This window comes from Pogona vitticeps, chromosome 1 (assembly GCF_051106095.1).
Source record: "Pogona vitticeps strain Pit_001003342236 chromosome 1, PviZW2.1, whole genome shotgun sequence".
Taxonomy (NCBI): Eukaryota; Metazoa; Chordata; class Lepidosauria; order Squamata; family Agamidae; genus Pogona; species Pogona vitticeps.
In genome coordinates this window covers 36,935,615-36,956,259 of record NC_135783.1, presented here as the reverse complement: position 1 = coordinate 36,956,259, position 20,645 = coordinate 36,935,615, and the positions used below count along the sequence as shown (strand labels likewise).

General features: G+C 39.5%; 1 protein-coding gene across 1 annotated transcript in view; it reads right to left on the bottom strand.

Annotated features, from left to right (window-relative positions):
* DNAH14 (dynein axonemal heavy chain 14) overlaps nucleotides 1–20,645 on the bottom strand; it is a 334,274-nt gene that overhangs the window by 199,935 nt on the left and 113,694 nt on the right. Inside the window, 4 exon segments of the mRNA XM_072989973.2 lie at nucleotides 1,758–1,837; nucleotides 7,993–8,179; nucleotides 11,709–11,777; nucleotides 13,938–14,083. Of these exon segments, the coding sequence (XP_072846074.2) occupies nucleotides 1,758–1,837; nucleotides 7,993–8,179; nucleotides 11,709–11,777; nucleotides 13,938–14,083 (482 nt within the window).

The following is a 20,645-nucleotide window of genomic DNA, read 5'->3' as shown; positions in this document are numbered from 1 at the left end:
TGCCAACAAAAGGTCCTATCATTAATGACCCTGCTCAGATTTTTAAATTAAAGGCCAGAGCTTCCTTTAATGAGTCAATAGTCAGTGGCAATCATATTAGGTCTTTCTCTTGAGTTCAGTCTTTCACAGTAGCTGACTGAGGGCCTTCCAAATTGCGAGTCTCAGATTCTAACATTATCTCTTGTTTCCTTTGGTTGTCTCATAAGATTTTAAGACAAAAGTTCCATTTATCATTGTCTTATGCTGAGCAGTACTAACAGGGGTTAGCTTGAATGTAATTTCCATTTTTATGAAAGATCCTCTTCCAGTGTCACTTTCTACTACTTTTGCTACCCAGGAGCTGACCATCTAAAATTTCTCTGCCCACCATCCTTAGAATGATCTATGTCCTTTTGCTAATGTGACTATTAAATCTTGAAGAAGAAGGATGTGTCTTAGTCTGCTTTCTCAGCTTTGACCATTCTGCTCTGCGTGATTCTGCTATAAGTCTAAACTCATAATGGAATACACATGGTTAGATCATAGCCCTATGTCTGACTCTTTTACATAATGACAGAATCAAAATTTTGGTTCTATGAGTTTGCTACATCTAAGTAGGGCTGTAAATAGGACATTTCAGAGGTTGCTCATTCACAGGGTTGCCATAAGTCAGAGGAGACTTGACAGCACATAACATTTTGAAAATGCTTTCTTTAAATAAAAATAGAATTGTACCTAACCCTGTGGACAAGAATACAATTTTCTGGAATGGAATACAAATGTTCCTCCAAAATATATAGAACCTATATGATTCAGGGTCCAAACATCTAAGTCCATCTAATTTCAAGAGAGCATACACTGAAGCAATTGACAAAAATCCCCCTCGTTGCCGTCTCCTGTTTCCTCCCACTTCCAGGAGGATGTTTTTCATTCATCCACAGAGCCGAGGAACTGTTTAATTTTCTAATACACTGAAGTGGCTTTATTCTTAAGCCACTTCACAGTACAGTGGACCCTTGACTTACAGATGGCTTGACTTACAGACTTTTTGAGTTACAGACTTCTCTGGCCGCAAAGTTTAGGTTTGACTTGCAGACTGAGATTTGACTTACAGACCAGAAAAAAACCAAAATGGAACAAAAACGGCCTGTTACGGGATTAATCGGTTTTCAATGCACTGTAGGTCAATGAAGACTTGACCTACAGACTTTTTGACTTGAGAACCACCTTCCAATACGGATTAAGTTCTCAAGTCAAGACCCCTCTGTATTGGTAATTTGGCAGTGGAAGGATTGTTTTTGGTTCATTTCCAGTGATTGCACACTGGAAACAAACAAAAACAGCAATCCTACCTAGAACGATCTATGTCTTTTTGCTAATGTGACTATTAGATCTTGAAGAAGAAGGATGTGTCTTAGTCTAAGTAGTAAAAAAAAGTAGTAACCCCTAACAGGGACCAAAAAGGTGTAAATAAGAACACTTTTAGGGTGGGCTGGTTCATTTCAGCAAAGACATTGTTTGATCACCATCTTTAGGAGTGAACTAACCCATCTCTGAGTGGACAAAACCATTCACAGAGACCACGAAAAAGGTGAGTTGTAAACCAAATCAGACCTCCACTAAGATTTTTACCAGTGTGATTTATTTCCATGTAAATATGAAATGGATTCTGTAGCATGATTCTGATTTCTCTAGCCACTTCTTCTAAAGCTCTATACATATAATCTAATCTCAAGAAATATTGATAGTTATACATTATGTGACTAAATGATACTTACTGAGTTTTTAATTCTTGTCTCTTCTGACCAACTCTTATTAATACCGTTTTTATGGCTCTCATACCAAAATCATAATGGTCCTAGAAATCATAGAACAAGAAAAGTATTCTTTTTAAAAATGTTGTACCCTGCTCTTGCTATAATATTATAGAATATTTGGCAAGAGAGGAGAGTAAGTTAATTCACAGCACAAGCAGTTTCAGCTTTTCATTTGTTATAGGTCAGATGGATGCAGCTGAAAGCAAACTGAGAGCCACTTGTACTCAGAAGGAGTCTACTGCTAGAAATGGCTTTCAGCACTTGTTTTAATCAATTATGTCACAATCCCCTCTTCCCTCTATGCCTCATAGCACACTTTGTTTTATCTCCACACTACCACAGTCTTAGGGTATGATCACACAGAGAAATAAATTACAATTTAGATCACTTCTGGAGAGATTCAGTACAATCTATTTCCCAATGATAATACCATGTGCAGGAAAATGCTCTTCAACCCAACACCAATCCATGCCCAAGCTGGACCTTTCCAGTCTAGCTGTAGGCCTTCTACTTTTGGGGCCTCAGCTGGACTGATTCCCTGGCAGGTGGAAGGGTTGCTTAAAATTCCCATTAATGCTACCCTTTGCGATAGGTGTTGCAGTAGGTGTTGACAGCGTTCTAGCAGAATGTGCATTCAAATGATCAGGAGGTGGTCTGCCTGATAGTTCATATGCCAGAGAAATAATTTGGACTATCCATTTGGAAGTGGATTGTGATGAGGCTGGGCCTCCCTTGTGAGGTCCATGGAAACATATGAAAAGCCTGTTAGTTTTCCTGAAAGCCTTAGTTCTGTCAATATAAAATACAAGAGAGCATCTTACATCTAGCATGTGAAGCATGTGAAGCATGTGCTCTAGAGAGGTTGATGGTGATGGGAAAAATGATGGAAATATAATTGGTTGTTGTGGGTTTTTTGGGCTCTTTGGCCGTGTTCTGAAAGTTGTTCTTTCTAACGTTTCGCCAGTCTCTGTGGCTGGCATCTTCAGAGGACATTTGGATATTTCCAAATGATGGAAATATAATTGGTTGATTTAGATGAAATTCTGATACAATCTTGGGCAGAAAAGAGACATCAAAATACAAAGTCAACTTGTCTGGATGAAATTGGATAAAGGGCAGATCAGAACGAACAGCAGCAAGCTCACTGGCTCTTTTAGCAGATATTATAATCACCAGAAAATATGTCTTTAGAGAAGATTTGAAGAGGCCATTTGTTCGAATGGTGGCCACATGAGCGCATTAAGGACAATTTGTAGTGGCCATTGGGGAATAATACGTTGACGTGGTGGACAGCTGTTATGGAGTCCTTTGAGGAATTTTTTAACCATAGGGTGAGATAAAACTTTTGCTGACGTGGAGTTATCTGGTTGATGGGCAATAATGGCTGATAAAGACTTTTAAAGTGGAATGAGAGAGTCCAGATTCGAAGAGATGGAGTAAGAATGTAAGTAATGTCTTCAAGGAAACGGGTATTTATTAACATATAATTAAGGAAGGCTTTCCACTTATTTGCATATAGAAGCTGAGTTGATGGTATTCACGCTCAATCCAAGATGCGCTTCAAGGCAGGAGTATCCTCCAAGCTGTCAAGTTCAACAATATAAGGTCTGGATAGTAGACCATCCCATCGTTCTGAGTTAGGAGGTCGGGAACCAGAGAGAGTCTAAATGAGTCCGTCGACATCAACCTGAGGTGAGTTAACCACGTATGCCTTGGCCACCAGGGAGTGAAGACGATCGCATTCGACTGAAAGTGTCAGAGGTGGATAATTGTCCATTGTATGAGTGGTATTGGTGAGAATCGATAAAATAATTCACTGTTCAAATCTGTCATGAACGCGTCCCTGATGGAGTTCTCATCTGCTCCGGCTTGAGAGCAATAGACACCATATTTGCATTCGCACTCAAAGTGAAGACATTGATGGTAGATACTCTCCAATGGCAACAGAGTTGATAGAAAATGGTATCCTTGAGGGACCATTTGTGAGTCCTCAATGTTATACAGCTAAGATGATCTGCTATGTAATTGTCGTCCGTGGAAATATGTACTGCAATAGGGAAGATGCGATGTTGGTAACACCATTCCCACAGGTTGAGGGCTAGGTACAGGAGGAATAAAGAATGTGTTCCTCCCTGGTTTTTTACATAATATAGGGCAGTTATATTGTCTGTTGCCAGTTGCACCACTTGACCTTTGATGATTGGAAGAAAGGCATGGAAAGCTCTGATGATCGCTAAGAGCTTGAGACGGTTGATGTGAAGTGATTGTTCTTGTCTTGTCCATAGGTTATGATTTTCTTGATGAAGACAATGTGCTCCCCAGCCGGACGGGCTGGAGTCAATGGTGACCTGCACTGATGGTTGTTGTGGGTTTTTGGGGCTCTTTGGCCATGTTCTGAAGGTTGTTCTTCCTAACGTTTCGCCAGTCTCTGTGGCCGGTATCTTCAGAGGACAGCACTTTGTGCTGTCCTCTGAAGATGCCGGCCACAGAGACAGGCGAAACATTAGGAAGAACAACCTTCAGAACATGGCCAAAGAGCCCCAAAAACCCACAACAACCATTAGATCCCGGCCGTGAAAGCCTTCGCGAATATAGTGACCTGCACTGTCAGATGGAAAAGCAGGAATGGCCGTCCAACATGGAGGTTCGACATCAATGTCCACCAAGTGAGTTGACTGGCTAACTCTGGTGTCACAGTCAATTTCATGGATGGGTGGTCTATCACTGGGTTGAATAGTGGCAAGTACCCCGATTGAAGCGATCTCATTTTGAGTCGGGGCATGCTGGATTACCGATGTTGTTGATGTCATGAGCCCAAGGAGGTGTTGAATATGATGGGCTGGAATGGATGTTTGAGATCGAAAGGGGCAAATTGCCTTCTTTAACCTTATAACTCGTTCCAGGGGGATTAAGGCCCTGGCTTTCATGAAGCCGAAGAGGGCTCAGGTGTAGGTGACTGTCGGTGCTGGTTCGAGATGAGATTTTGTATAGTTTACTTTGAGTCCGAGGTTCTGAAGTGTGTCGAGCATGATGGTTTTAGCTCTCATGGCATTGTGGTACGACGTCGCAACTATCAGCCAGTCGTCTATGGCTCTCCTGGAGGCAGAGATGCAATGCAACTGGTGCCATGCAGTTTGTGAAAGAACTCGGTGCCATGGAAAGTCCGAATGGTACGGAACAGAACTGGTACACGATATTGTCGAATTGGAATCTGAGAAATTTTTGATGAGATGGATGGATTGAAATATAGAAGTAAGTGTCCTGTAGCTCTATCACAACCATTCTCCCCTTTATCTGGAGTTTTCAAAAAGGCTGGTGTCGATGGGACTGATTTCGATTCCAAAAGGATGACGTTGATGGTGGTGGACCTTGAAAGGACCTGTTAACTAGTTTTGATCTGAACTGTCAATATGGCTGGAATCTCTGATATGATTGTCATTGAAATGATAGTGGATAGAATTGAGTCAGTCTGTATTGAGGCCGTTGGTATTGAAAGGATTGTTGGTTGGTGTATGATCTTGCTGTTTTCTGTATTTTAAAAAGATTTTCCATATTCTCATCTGTTTTCTGATTAAAGAGACTTGTGCTGTCGAAGGGAAGGTTTTCTATCCTTGAGTTGGGAGCAGTGTCAGTGGTGTGGTGGCAATGGAGATGGTGACTGAGGATATCTTTGTTGGTAAGGTAGTGCATATCACTTTGGTCCTTGATAATATAAATGACCTTCGTGTGCTTCCATGTGATATGGATCGCAATACGGGAAACCTTCCTCCACGTCAAAATGATGGTGTGACATTTGCCCTCATGGCCCCTGTTTGTTACCCAAACACAGAGCTCACAAGGTACCTCAGCACACCCTCTGATACACTGCCACCAGGTGATCTTATTTATCAACGTAGCTTACTTAAAAAAGACGAAGGTCCATCCAGTACTGATGTTTCAACCGAACTAGTTTATTAATTACAGATGGTTTCTGGAATAATTCATAAGCACACAGATGGTACTGTGGGAAATTGGTATACTGGTAGTACTCTCCGTACGGAGGCATATCTCGAGGAGGATAAATATGCTTCCATTTCTCCTGATGTTTTCGGGGAGAGTTTTGATGAGAGTCCGATCCTGAAAGTTAGATTTCAATCACCTACCCTGATGCAGGGCTACGATGGGCCGAGGCCTGGCTGGATGGTGCATCAGCCATTGAGAGGCCAGTGTAGGGAGATAGGCTACCAGTTGACACTGGAGCATGAGCCAGTGGTAAATGATGGTTCCTTTCACCTTTTTTGCTCATGGTTGTCTCCCAAAGGTGAGATAGGAGCCTTTGGAGCCTTTGCTTAGGTGCTGGCTTGCTCAGTTTTTTACATGCCGCACAAGAATGGGTTGGGTGTTACTCGCCCAAGCAGAATAAACAGCATTTGTGGCCATCAGAGATAATGGGATCTTATTTGAACAGCTGACACACCTTTTAAATAATGTGTTGAGGCCATAAAGAGCGGGAAACAGAGGGAGAGGCGGTTAAAGAGATGGGGGGAGGGGCAGGAAGCCAAAAGCAGGAAAGGCAAAGAAACAAAACTAACTGACAGGGGAACATCGATTAGTTGATTGGAAAATAGAAAGCTATCAATTTAAGTGATTAAAAGAGGAACTACTAATATAGTTGCTAAAAATTGTTCAGAAACATGCTCTATTCTTCTGGAGATCCGATCAGCACGGCGGAAAAAAGGAACTGAGGGGAATCTTAGCTGGGTGGAGCATGTGCTCCACAGGGGAACGTCCCACTAACTTTGTACTTTTAAACTCTAGAATCTTCCAAGACATTCAGCGCAGGCACAGAACAATCCATTTGTGTGCATTCACAGAGACCACGAAGAAGAACTGGAAATAATTTGTTAATTTTAATTTGCTCAATTTTAATTCGTTCAATTTTAATTCATTTGTTTTTTTAATGGACTAATTGTCAGTAAATTAACATTCTAACTTATTTATTTATTTATTTGATTTATATCCTGCCCATCTGATCTGGTCAACCACTCTGGGCGGCTTATTTTAAAAATTAAAACTTATTTTAACAATTTCACTGTAATATTAACAAGGTTTTCTCTCACTGAACTTCACTAATCATTGATGTGCTCCCTGCCTAAGTACCCACAAGATGAGGAGTTTTCCCTTTATTTTTAATGGTTTGTTTAACATTCTTGATCCTCTGGTTTCTCACTGATAGTATATGGGGCCTGTGTGAGTGTGGCTCATTCCACTCCAATTTAAAAATACAACGAGCATTTGGGACTGAAAACCTACTGTGCTAGAGGAAAATTGTACTTGTGTTTAAATTGTACTTGTTTAAATTGTACTTGTGATTTGATTTGGACTATAATGCCTAAAACCTGTTGTGTAATTACACTGGTAAAAGAGCAATGCGTAACAATAGCAAACTACTCCCCATTAACAAATCACTGCTTGGACACCTGCTTGCATGCCAAGCCACCTTTCTAGTGTGCAATAAGGAATCAAAGCATTGACTCAATTAGCAGTAATTTACCAGTGCAAGGATTTTGGTCAAGATCTCATCACGCAAGACCTACATGCAAACTATATATTTAAGAACTCTGATAACTCTTCTTTTCACTGCCATATTTAGAAATAGTTGCCTGTTGTTTTCTGAACATTCCTGTGTGTTATTCACATTACATTTTAAAGGAATTAAAACATTTCTACCTGCTTACTACAGAATAAAGTACTGATCCATAATTAATTCTTTTAGAGACAGTGGATATATAATTATTCTGAAGGAAGATAGAATCCATGTCCCTGTCCCAGCCTATGTCACTTAAATGACAATTTGTGGAAGTGCAGCACAATAATATGCAGGCCTATTTAGAAGCAATCCCATTGAGTTAAATGGAGCTTAGCTCTAGGTAAGTAGATAGAGGACTGCAGCCCTCTTTTTCTTATAAGCCATTTTTTCCAGATGATACAGCAAGAAATGGAATGTTCACTTTAGATAGCTCCAAGCAAACTGAGCCTTTTTGGTACAATCAGATGCAATCCTTTCTTGCCTGATCACACCCTGAGATAACACTTCATACAGCTGATAAAATGGGTGGTGTCTGTTTAAGCTTATGCATAACATGTGCCAGTTTTTAAAGGCATGATAGCGTCCTGTTGCAGGAGGCTATCATAGATACCTATTTGAAAATGTTACCTGCTGTGACAGCTGTTTGCTGGAAATATGATAAAGATTTACTATCTTCCCTGCATTTAATTTTGCTGATTTGAAACCTTCTGAAAACAGCATTATTTCGGCAATGAGTTCATAGTCTGGTACCATCATTGAGACAGGACGAAATAATGATTTTAAGTTGTCTGGGAGTTCTACACGACCTTTGTAACTTAAAAGAAAGGGGAAAGTAATTAGTAAAAAATCCATTAAAAATAAAAAAAATGACTTCTAACAAAGGTAGAGTATTGCATATGCAATCACTGCAGTAGCCCTACAGTCATTGGTAGTCCTTGATCTCAACACACAGGACCTCATCCTACTACTGCAGAATTATCACTTCCTATTCAGGCTTACAATATAGTTCTGTGAAATTATCTTGTGAATTATGACAATTACAAACCTACAGTACTAGAAAATGAATGGAAGCTTAATTTGTTATTTTGTTGTTTGTCTATTTATTGTAAACCGCCCAGAGTGGCTCTGGCTGCCAGATGGGTGGTTGCTAAACAAACAAACAAACAAACAAACAAACAAACAAACAAACAAACAAACAAACAAACAATAAATAAATAAATAAATAACAATTAATTGCAACAGAAAATGTAACTGTCTTTCTAGAAATAACAGTCTCTAAAGAAAAATATCAGATATCTGATTAAACAGATGGGGCTCGTTAGCCTTGGAAGGCAGTCTATCTAGGAGAAAGAAAACTCCGATTTCAAACCTCCACTGCCTTGTGGCTATATCCACTGATGGAAAAGGCTTCAGGAGTTAACCTCAAGGCAAAATCTGGAGCCGGAGTCCCGGAGGCAGCTTGTGACGTCGCTGGAACTAGTTGTATTGGCTCTTGCCTTTCCATTGGACTATTTCAGTGACATGGAGAGGGGGGATTTTCTGCTTGGGTCTACCCTCCATATAATTTTACCCAGGTTCACATACAGTGTCAAAATAACATGGGAAGCAGCAGTTACTGGTTATAGGTCTTTGCTCAATTGGCGTAGAGCATTATGCCAGGGGCTACTTCCAACAGTTGGAGAGGTCATTGCATCTCACTAGGTAGCTACCGCTTGCCTTAAGCTCAGCAACCCCCCAGCCAGTAAGGTGCTGCCTCGCCACAGTCTGTTAACTTCACAGGGTACGTGGGGTTTAGGGTGAACACTTATCCAGCAGACCGAGGCAAAGAGGCAGTCCCAAACCCAGCAAAATCAGGGAGCTGGACAGGGGACAGATTGTATTTATCTTCAGTGTGGAAGGGATTGTCACTCAGCCACACTAGACGCTGTTCCAAGACCTCTATTCAAAGCACGTTACCATAGTCTCTCGAGACTGAAGGTTGCCTACTACTACAGAATTGAGCTCTAGCTCTTCATGGGGATATAAATCATCTCGCGGTTGAGAATGAAAAATTTCCAAGGTCTTATTTCTACTACGCAAGATCATAAGAGTTTGGGAACTTTTTTCTTTTCTTTTCTTTCTTTCATTTCCTTTTTCCTTTGCATTTTGGGACTTCTAAAATGAAAAATGCACAAAAATGTTTACACAAAGCCTTGTACAGTGGTGCACCGCATAGGAACGATAATCCATTCCGGAAAAATCGTCGCTATGTGGAATCGTCGCTAAACGGAACAAAAAAAGCCCATAGGAATGCATTAAAACACGTTTAATGCGTTCCTTGGGGCAAAAAACTCACCGTTATGCAAAAATCCTCCATACGGCCACCATTTTCGCTGCCCGGTAAGCGAGGAATGGGTGCAAAAACACAGCAGGCGGCCAGTTTTTTACCCGGTGGCCATTTTGGAACCGCCGATCAGCTGTTCTAAAAACATCGCTATGCGAAAATCGGTAAGCGAAACAGCTTACCGATCATCGCAAAGCAATGTTTTACCATTTAAAACATCATTATGCGATCACAAAAGCGATCGCAAAAACTTAATCGCTATGTGGATTCGTCGTTAAACAGGGCACCCATTATGCGGGGCACCACTGTATTTTCTTGTTACCTAAATACAGAGCTAAAGAGCAACCATGTTAGTATTTTTTTGCTTTGGCAGACGTTTCACAACCCTGTTCTCATACTGCATCTGAGATTGGTTATGGAACTGGTTGCGTGATAGGAGAGCTGATCCATGATTGCCTTTCCAGTCTATATTTAGGCAATAGAGTACCCACCAAGGTTTTCCGAGCAGAAAAAATTGCTAATGCTGCTCCTGTCAAAAATAAAGTCCTGTTTTTATGGAAAAGCAAGCAGTCTTGAGGAAGAAGACAGTTGTTTCAAGAGGTTGTCTCAATGGCCTGAATTATGTTGGCAAGATCCATCCATACAGATAGTGTTGATGACTTCATTAATCATGACATTTTATCTTTAATTAGAAATGCATTCCCTCCTCAGGTTCTGAGGCTCCCTGGAAATGCCTTTTGACCCGAGGAAGCTTTTGGGAGGCTAGGATGGAAGGAAGCTTTTAACGTCTGAAAATAGCTATTTCCTCTCCCAAATCTCAACTTCCTCAGGTCAAAAGGGATCCCTACGTACAACTAATACCTGAAGGGGAGAGTTGAATACTTTTATATTTAATAATGCTAATGCCAAATCAGCCGTCAAACAAAGGATCTGGGACATAAAACTTCAAGAACATTTAGGTTCACTGGACAAATCCAATGTTGTAAAAAAGAAGAACTTTATATTTCCCACCTATATGGCTAGTATAACATCACCTAAATCTAAAAAAGCTTTTATCTTAGCCAGATATAATGTATTGCTTTCTAATCTCTTGGAAGGGAGATTTCAGGGCATACCCTATTCTGATTGTTTATGTCCTTGTGATGGTGGTGAAGTAGTAAGAGTGGGGCATGTTATCTTATACTGTCATTGCTATTGAGATCTCCATAAGGAACTTCTCTCCCCTATTTTTCAAAAATTCCCGGGGAGATCCAATGAATTTTATATTCTAAGGCTTCTTACATTACTAGTAAAGTGGTCTAATTCTGAGCTGCCATAATAGCTTGCCACAGTCTCCTGACCACATAATGCTTTTGAGTTCCCCCGCCCTTATTAGAGATGTCTTGTTTAACTTACTTTCTAGAAGAGTTGGGGTGGCATATTGATGGTTTTATGTGTCTCTTAATTTCATCATATATCATGTAACTGCTGTGATGTTTTAAAGGCTTTGATATCCCTCAATGCCACTGGCTAATGTAGAACTTTTTTTTAACTTTAAGGTCGTAAAAGAGCCAGACGCTGCATTGATAGTGACATGTCTTCACCACATCTCTGATATTATGTGATTTTATTTCAACAATGTATTTTTATCTTCTTGGTCACTGACAGTACTAAATTATTATTACTATTTGTTTTTAATTACATTTTCCAAAAAGAGAGCATCATCAGCCTTGTGCACACAAAGCAGGCCAGCAGAATTGCTATCAAGACATACCTTTTCATTTCGGATCAGAATATTTGTGAGTATTCATTATATTCTTAGATCAATAGTAGAGTATGTGCTTTTCATGAAGAACCCAGGTTCTATAAAGTGTCAACAAGTAGATCTGTAAAATTCCCTCATCCAACCCCATTTGAAACTCTGGAAAGCAATATACTATTAGTAATGCTTAGCTAGATGGAACATTGGCTTGTAAGGCTGTTATTATTACTGAGAGATCTTGTAATTATATAGAGGAATGGAAGCTATGTCATCACTCACCCAGGATTCATGGTAATAAAGATTGCACAGAATGGTTTCAGACGGATTTCTTTTCCTTCCAGTACAAATCTGCAGCAAATATTAATTATTTTTAAAATAGGTTTTTTCCCCAGAAAATTTAAAGGTTTGTGTTAAAGCTATTGTCTTGTCCTGACCTATTTTTGTGAATTTCTTGCCTACGTATATCTTAATTTAACTTTGTTAATCTCAAAATCAAATTTTATAAAAACCATTATTATGCAATAAAAATGAAGAGCTACTTGAAATATAATTTAAAACAAATTACCAAAAACCCAAAAATACTAAATAGATTTTTAAAAAGGCGTAAAATGCAGTAGTCTTTAAGATACAACTAGGAAGCAGAGCACATTTTTAAATAAAAAGGTCTGTGCAGATGCAAGAGATCTTTGCATAGTTCACATGTTATTGTGTGAATGTGTGCAGACACAGACACACCCGCAAGTAGTCACCAAACTGTCTTTTCTGGGGAGCACTCTCCAGAATGGTGAGGAGTGAAAAGTCCTAGTCATGTATAGCTACCTGATGTTTTTAACTAAGCAGCAATACTTGGAGGGCTTTGATTAAGAAACACTTCTTCAAATACTAAGCCATGAAGATTAGAACTAGTTATTTCATACGGCCCTTGAAAAGATCAAAGAGCTGGTAAAGATTATACAATGCTAACATAATATGATTGTTGTAAAGCCAGATTCAAGTCAGTTCTTTTGCTGTGATATTTTGTACTAAAGTTTTAGAAGTAGCTCTTAGTTCTAAAGGCAGCCCCATGTAAAGTCCACTGGAGTAATCTAAATGTGCATCACTTGATGCCAGGTTATTTCAATCAATGTTGTGATGAGGTCCGAGTACCAGCCCAAGTTGTTAAATTTTGCACTGTGCCACAGAACACTCCTGTGCATCTAATTACAGAAACTAATTCATAAGCATTCCACCACTATGAATCTGATGAATTAATCCTTTATGGTGAACAAGCTGAACCCCACTACGAGATGGATGATCTGTCAATCTATAGAAGAAGAAGGGTTTCCTAAATACAGCGTACTTAGAAATGGCTTACTGTTCCCTTCTTCTCATGATGCCCTGGAACTACACAGCTTGTTTAAAGCTACACAGCTTGGCTCTTATTCTGGGATGCAAGAGTGGGGAAACAAACTCCAAATCGTTGGCTTTGCAGCCAGATACCTAACTCACTAGGCTGTCCATCTAACATTAACCAATTATATACACTCACATAAATTATTTTTATATTGCGGCTCAATGGAGAGAGGAAATATATATTCTTTCAAAAAAAATGAAATGGCATAATTACATTGATGTATATAGAATATAGAGAATTTACAGCAGACTGTGTTCTTGCTTTTCTAATAGTGCAGAAGCCTCCAAATTACCCCAGCAATTGACTTCTTGGTTACTGATCTTTTTAATAAGGAGGAGGAGGAAAAGACAGTAAAGTTGCATACCCAATCCAATCGTCTGCTGTCAAATCAATTTTGATTTATAGTTACCGTATATTTCCATTTATAAGATGACCTGATGTATAAGACCTTTTCTAACCCCAAATTTGAAAATTTGATCCCTGCTTTTCCCTTCCTTTTGCTAAACTCCGTGGCTTAGCAAAAGGAAGGGGAAAACAGGAATAAAAGGGCTGCACAATCCCTTTGACCGCTGCTTTTCCCTCCCTTTTGCTAAGCCATGGGGCTTAGCAAAAGGAAGGAAATAGTAGGGATCAAAGGGCTGCAAGATCACTGAGCGCACAACCAGCAGTGGAGGCAGCAGCAGCAGGAGGCAGAGATTGAGGCAAAGAAGCAGCCGGGCTTGGTTGCCTCTCACTGCTGCCCATTGACCACTGTCGCTGCCACCCAATCACAAGGAGATGACTGCTCAATTTTTTCTAATTATTTTAGGGAAAAGTGTCATTTTATACACGGAAAAATACAGTATCCTTTTCAGGGCTTTCCAGACGGAGGATACTCAGAAGTGGTTTACCATTCCCTTCTCCTGGGACTATGCAACTTGCCCAAGGCCACACAGGATGGCCCTATTCACAGGAGGCACAGTGAAGAATCAAATTCCCATCCTGTGGCTCTGCAGCCACATACCTAACTCATGGAGGTATTCAGCAAGCAAATGTTGCATTGATCTTCATGTAATAACTAGTTTGGCTATATATTGTTTGCAAAAGTTCTGAATAATTTAATATGAATACTGTACCTCACTGTGAGACTGTCTTTAGCTGCTTTGATTGCCTGAATCTGTGAAGCAATTGCAGAAAGGACTTCTAGATCAATCCTGTTGAATTCATCAAAACAACACCATGCTCCAGACTGAACCAGTCCACAGAACATTTTCCCCATCACCTTAAATATAAACAGATAGATATATTTTTATTACGTACTCAGTTACAAAATTATGACCTATCTATGAAACACACTAGTCATTTTGAAAAAACAGGCAGAAGGAAACAGATTTCTCAAAGGATCTGATACATTCCTCAAATATATAAAAAAAGGGTACTTATCTGTAACCATAGTTCCTTGAGTGGTCCTCTGTGAATCCACACAAATGGGTTAGACTGCACCTGCACAGGACTCCTCGGAATCTTCTAGAGCTTAAAAATGTGATTAGTAGGATATTTCCCCATGGTGTGCATGCTCTCCCCACCCATAATACCTCAGTTCCAAAATGTCCACTGCTGTCAAGGCTCTAAAAGCAACAAAGTTCAAGAACCAACATGACGGACAGCAGGGAGGATGGGAAGGATGTGTGGATTCACAGAGGACCACTCAAAGAACTATGTTTACAGGTAAGTAACCTCTCTTCTTCATGGCCTCTGAGAATGCACACAAATGAGTGACTTGCAAGCTCACTTACTGGAAGGAGGGCTGTCACGCCAACACTGAAGTCAGCACAGCCCTTCCAAAACTTGCTTCCTTTTTGGCCCTGACGTCCAGATGGTAGTGCATCAGAAAAGTCGATGGTGTAGACCATGTGGCCACTTGACGAATGTCAGGGACCTCAATGGCACATGACCAGGCAGTCAAAGTAGCCACAGTTCTCGTGGAGTGTGCCTTCAATGCCTCTGGTGGTACCTTGACAGCCAGTTCATAGGCCAAGGTTGTTGGGATCACGAAATGAGAAGGCTCATGGGCTTTGTGATGATCACCAGATAATTAGGACAGCAAATAGTCTCTTAGAGATAGAAGTTAAAGAAGTAAGCCACACAGAGGGATGTCTGCCAGTAGTGCTCCTGGTGGGTGACTAGTAGAAGAGGCAGAATAACACCGAATGGGTTCCCAATGAATTCTGCCGTGCCCCCAGGAAGACTGTGCTTTTATTATCCTTACAAGCTCACAGATAGTGGACAGCATACAGATAGGTTCCAGAGTTCATATAGGACAATGGTTACATCATGTCATTATGATCAGCCTAAGGAAACTTATGCAAGCTCTCTAACACCTATGAGAAAGAAGAAGAATGGTGAGCAGTCATGCCTCTCAGAAGCAGCTGTGACATCATCCAGGAGGGATTGCCCTCTACTGTAGATTAAGTCAACAGCTTAGCAACCTTGGGAATGGCACCCACACACAAGGTGATAGTAGAAACGATCCACCTGGAAGCCGTCTATGGAGAGGCCGGAACACCTTTTTGTGGGCCATGGAAGCAGACAAATAGTTTAGGAGAAGTTTTGGAAATGTAAAAAGCCAAGGCACGACGAACATCTAAGGAATGGAGAATGCGCTCAATATCAGAAGAAGGATTAGGAAACAACTTTGGGAGAATTAGTGGTTGATTAATGTGGAAACTCAAAATCACTTTAGGGACAAAAGACACGTCAGGATATAAGACAACCTTGTCTGAGTGAAACTGTATATAAGGGGCATCAGCCCAAAGGGCAGTCAACTAGCTCTCTGTGCAGAAGTAATAGCTTCACGAAAAAAAGTTTTAATCTAAAGAAGTTTAGGATGAGTAGAAGTCATGGGCTCGAAAGGTGGGCAAGCAAGAGCTCATAAAACAACCTGCAGAGACCATTGAGGGAGTGGAAGCCGGACATGGGTGAATGTTACGCAAACCCCTAAGGAATCCCTTTCAAGTTGGGTGTGAAAATAAGTGGGAAGCTTCTGAACCCACAGGCTGGTATGAAACAATAGTGGAAATATAAACTTTTAACGTTGAGTGGGCCAGACCTCGATCAAACAGATAATGGATGAAAGTGAGAAGAGTATCCAGCTAAACTGGAACAGCCAAAAGACCTCTGGAAGCAGTAAATTTGGTGAAAATAGACCATTTATAAGAGTATAGCAATTTTGTAGGTTTTCTAACTCTGTCCAAGTCTTCTTTTACACTGGGAGAATCCTCCACACCATCAGGTGAAGTGACTCCAGATCGGGATGACAGATCTTGCCTCTGTCCTGAGTTAGGAGGAATGTATGGAGAGGCAGTCTTAGAAACTCAGAACTGATAGTTCTGAGGGTGGTGAAGTCATCTTCGATGGCGGAGGGTCAAGCTGATAATAAGCTCAATGTCGACACCGAGGAGGAGAGGGCGATGGGGAAGAAGAAGAGGCATAGACGTAACACACTCTTTTGGACCTTACATAATCGTTGGCAACATAATAGGGATTGAGGTAGAGGTCGTCCCCATGGTATCGACGTCAAACACCCCTTCGATCGGCCTCTACATATAAAGGCTCCTCATAATCTGAGAATGCCCGGCGTTGAGATGGACGAGGAAGAACCACAACTAAAACTTCTTATAAGGGGTTGGGGGTTTGGCAAAAAAAATTATAGGAGTTATAGACCAATTGTATTCAGATAATACTTCAGAAGTAATAGTTAATGATGGTTTAACAGAATGGATTTTTCTAGGCTGAGGTACGAGACAAGGCTGTCCACTTTCACCAATATTGTTTTGTATGGTTATAGAATTGCTAGCTAATGCAATAAGAAATGATGAATTAATTAAGGGATTAGGAAAAAGTGATAAAATTAAGATTAATTTATTTGTTGATGATTCATTATTGACTATTAAAAACCTATTAGAGTGTATGGACAATATTAAAAAGCACTTAAAAAATTTAGGGAAATAACACGATTAATTATTATTGGCAAAAACACAAATAATGATGTTTAATCATAATAAACAGGAACAAGAAATGTTTATGAATAAATATAGTTTTAAAATGTCTAATCATATTAAATATTTAGGTATGAATATAGTTAAAATGACTCAAAAATTGAAGGAGAAAAATTTTAATAAACTAAAAAGTGATATTAAAGATAAATTGCAAGAGTACTCTAAATTGAAATTATCGTGGTTTGGGAGAATCGCTATGATTAAAATGAAAATATAACCAAAATTATCTTTTTATTTAGGATGTTCCCAATACAATTAGAAGAAGAAAATTTCAAGTATTGGCAGGGATTAGTTAATGGATTTTGTAATCAAGGTAAAAAAAATCTAGAATAAATAAAAGATATTGGTATAAGGCCCCCTCAAAAGGACGTTTAGGTATGCCTAATGTAAAAAATTACTATATAGCAAATCAATTAAGATTTATTAGGGAGATTATATACAAAAAGAAAAATGGGATATGGAATCCTCAGAAATAAATGGGAATGTTGAAAAATACTTGTTTAATGTAGTAAAAAGAAATACAGTAAATCAGACGAAAACTCCCTTTTTAAGAAATATGTTAAATATATGGGATATAGAGAGAAGCTATGTCTCTCAACTTCACCATTAAAATTAGTGACTGAAATAGAAAATTTCCCTACAAATCTAAAGGGTTTAGTAGATTTGTTTAAGGATAAAAGTGTTGCAAGATTGAAGGATATGAGATTGAAGGAGTTGATTATGGTTAAACCTCATACTAATAAACTATCATAGTATATTCAGTTAGACACTTGGACAAATGATTGGTTGAAAACGAATGGTAAATGCAGAGAATGTACTAAGTACGAACAATTTCTATCATCACATGAAGATATACAGAAAGATGCTTTGATGAAGGGAGTAGTAAGTAGAATATATAATATAATTTCGGAACAAAAGGAAAAAGAGAGGGGAACAGAAGGTTTGAAATTAATTTGGGAAAATGATTTAAAGACAGAAATTAAAATAGAGGATTGGGTAAAAATGTGGAGGATAAGAGTTTTAAGGTTAATGTCGATAAGAAATTGAAATTGAATATAATAAATTCAGATTACTCTAAAGCTTGTTGGAAATGTAATGAAGAAAGTGGCACTTATTATCATATGTGGTGGGATTGTAAATTGGTTAAGAAATTTTGGAAACTGATTTTTAAGGAAATATGTGATGTATTTGGTAAAGATATTGAATTTAACTCTAAAATTACTTTGTTGTCACATTTTGATAAGATAGATCTTAATTATTATTCAAAGGAATAGATTTCTAACTTTATGACAAGTGCTAGAATATTAATATCTAGATTTTAAAAAGACAAAAATGATATTAGATTAGAAGATTGGTATGGTGAAGTATGGGACATTGCATTAAATGATAAATTGACTATTGAACTCAAGATGAAAAGAGAGGAAATAAGTTACAATATTTTTATGCTATTTGGGGTAGATTTGTTGAATTTGTATTAACGAAAGGAAAGGGGAAAGCTTCTAAACAATAATCTATACAATTTTGGAAAGGAAGTTCGTATTAAAAGTATTGTTAAATGGGGTCCCGTGGGTATGGGGTGCACGGTAGAATTTAGTGTATAGTAAACACTATTATTTGTATTTTTGTATTTGTTTTTCTGCTTAAAGAATAAAAATATAAACTAAAAAAAGAGACCAACGAGGAAGAAGTATAACCTCCCGATGCTGAGACTGTCAGGCTGGAGAGATGTGCTGACATTTAGCCAGCTGTTTACTTGGAGGAGACTGCTGTGGCGACACCTCCGAGTTTGACAGTTGAATTACTGTTGCCCGCCCAATTGACATAGGGCTCGAATGGGCCTAAGCCAGGCTGGAGATCACATCAGCCTCAAAATGGCCATAAGTGGGAGATAGGCTTGGTATCGATACCGAAGCCTGAGCCTGTGGTGGAGGTACAGAATCGCTTGCTTCAGAAAGAGAGTCTGGTAGCTCTCTGGACAATTCCTCAAATATTGGTGATGGAAGAGAAACTCGAACTGAAGGGATCTCCCGAGGATGAGTAGATTTAGCAGATTATTTAGGCTTTTTCTGCTTAACCACCTCTTTCTTTTTCTTAGGATCCTTTACTGCAGGCGATTTTGGTATCGAGCTTGACATCAATGCCAAAGACTTTTTCAGTTTAGGTGCTTCTGAAGAAGCCCTTGGAGAAGGGATGGCGGCAGCAGGCTCAGGACGAGGAGTATGAGGAGCAGGAGTCAAGGTAGGCTCCATGTCTGCCGGCCTTGAGGGTGTTAAAGACTTCTCCCACAAGTATGAATGAAGCCACTGTAAGCGGAGCTTAAGGACAGGCTTGGTCAACTTCTTACACTCCGGATAGGTGTGGGTCTGGTGCCTCTCCCCTAAACAAAATAAGCAGTGGTCGTAGCCATCCGTGAAGGGAATCTTATTAGCACACGATGTACAGCGTTTAAAGGGACCTGACAAGGCCATAAAAATTAGTGGGAACAGAAGGGGGGAGGGGAAAAAAGAGAAGAACTCACAGGAAAACATCAATGATCGCTAGTCCAAGTCAAAAGCCGAAATAGATTAAAAGCCAAAAATCACAATAAAGTCCATAAGCCAAATAAGAAACGGTAATCAGTCCAAAGGTCAGTAATCCTGAAATCACAAAAAGGTAGTCAATCCAAATCTGGCAATCGTAATCATAAACAAAACCGGTTGAAAGGGCAAAGTACTCCAGAAACACAAATGGTAGTCAGGAAGCCAGAACAGAATCAAAAAACTGAAATAGGTAATTCAAAACAACTCTAGACATTGCAAGAGAGTCTGATCTCAGCGGCAGCAAGAAGGAACTGAGCTATTACAGGCAGGCGGAGCATGTGCACCATGGGGAAACGTCCTACTAATCACATGTTTTTAAGCTCTAGAAGATTCCGAGGAGTCCTGCGCAGGCGCAGTCTAAACCCATTTGTGTGCATTCATAGAGGCCACAAAGAGGCTACCCTGAGTTTTTGATAATCAGTTTCTAAATCAGTTTCAGTATGGCTAACCTACTTCTGCCAGGAGAATAAAGAATAGACCAGTACACTTTAATCCACTGAAATCAATACATCTAACTAGCATGTACATTTAAAAACTTCAGGCTGCAATCTTACGTACAGTATAGTTAGTGTACAACTGCAATATAGTTCCTCCTGTGCTTTTTGCTGGAATTGGCATGGTTTATTCTATGTATTTTTCATCAACTACATGACGTACAGCAAATAATGAGTAAGCCTGGTCTTTTTTCATGAGCATTAGCTGCTTTTTGTTCAGCTGGCAAGACCTAGTGTTCTTTGGTTGTGATTCTCACTGCATTGTTTTTCCCCTCAGTTTCTGACATTTGTGATCAACTAATATCTGTTCAAAGGGGCAGTGGTGCTATGCCCTAAGATGACCTTGACAGTGAAGCATCTTTTTTTTAAATAAAAATGGTAGCAACTGACATAGGCTGAGCTGATATAACAACTTCAAAATTATAGTGCTTATTGTGATATATTAGAAAAGCACAAGGGACACTCACTTAAGAGAGATATTCCTACTGTACTAGAATACCACACCCCACTGAAGGATATGCCAGTACAGTGGGAACATCCCCCCTAATGAGCACCTCTTGTCTCTCCTTTGAATTATTTTTTAATTATCTTCTTCTAGTATAGCAATCTCAGCAGTTTCACAAGTTGTCATCAGATTGCAAACAATCTACACCAAACTACATGTTGTGTGATCTATACTGCCAATATTACTGTGAAAATGAAATAGGGCATTT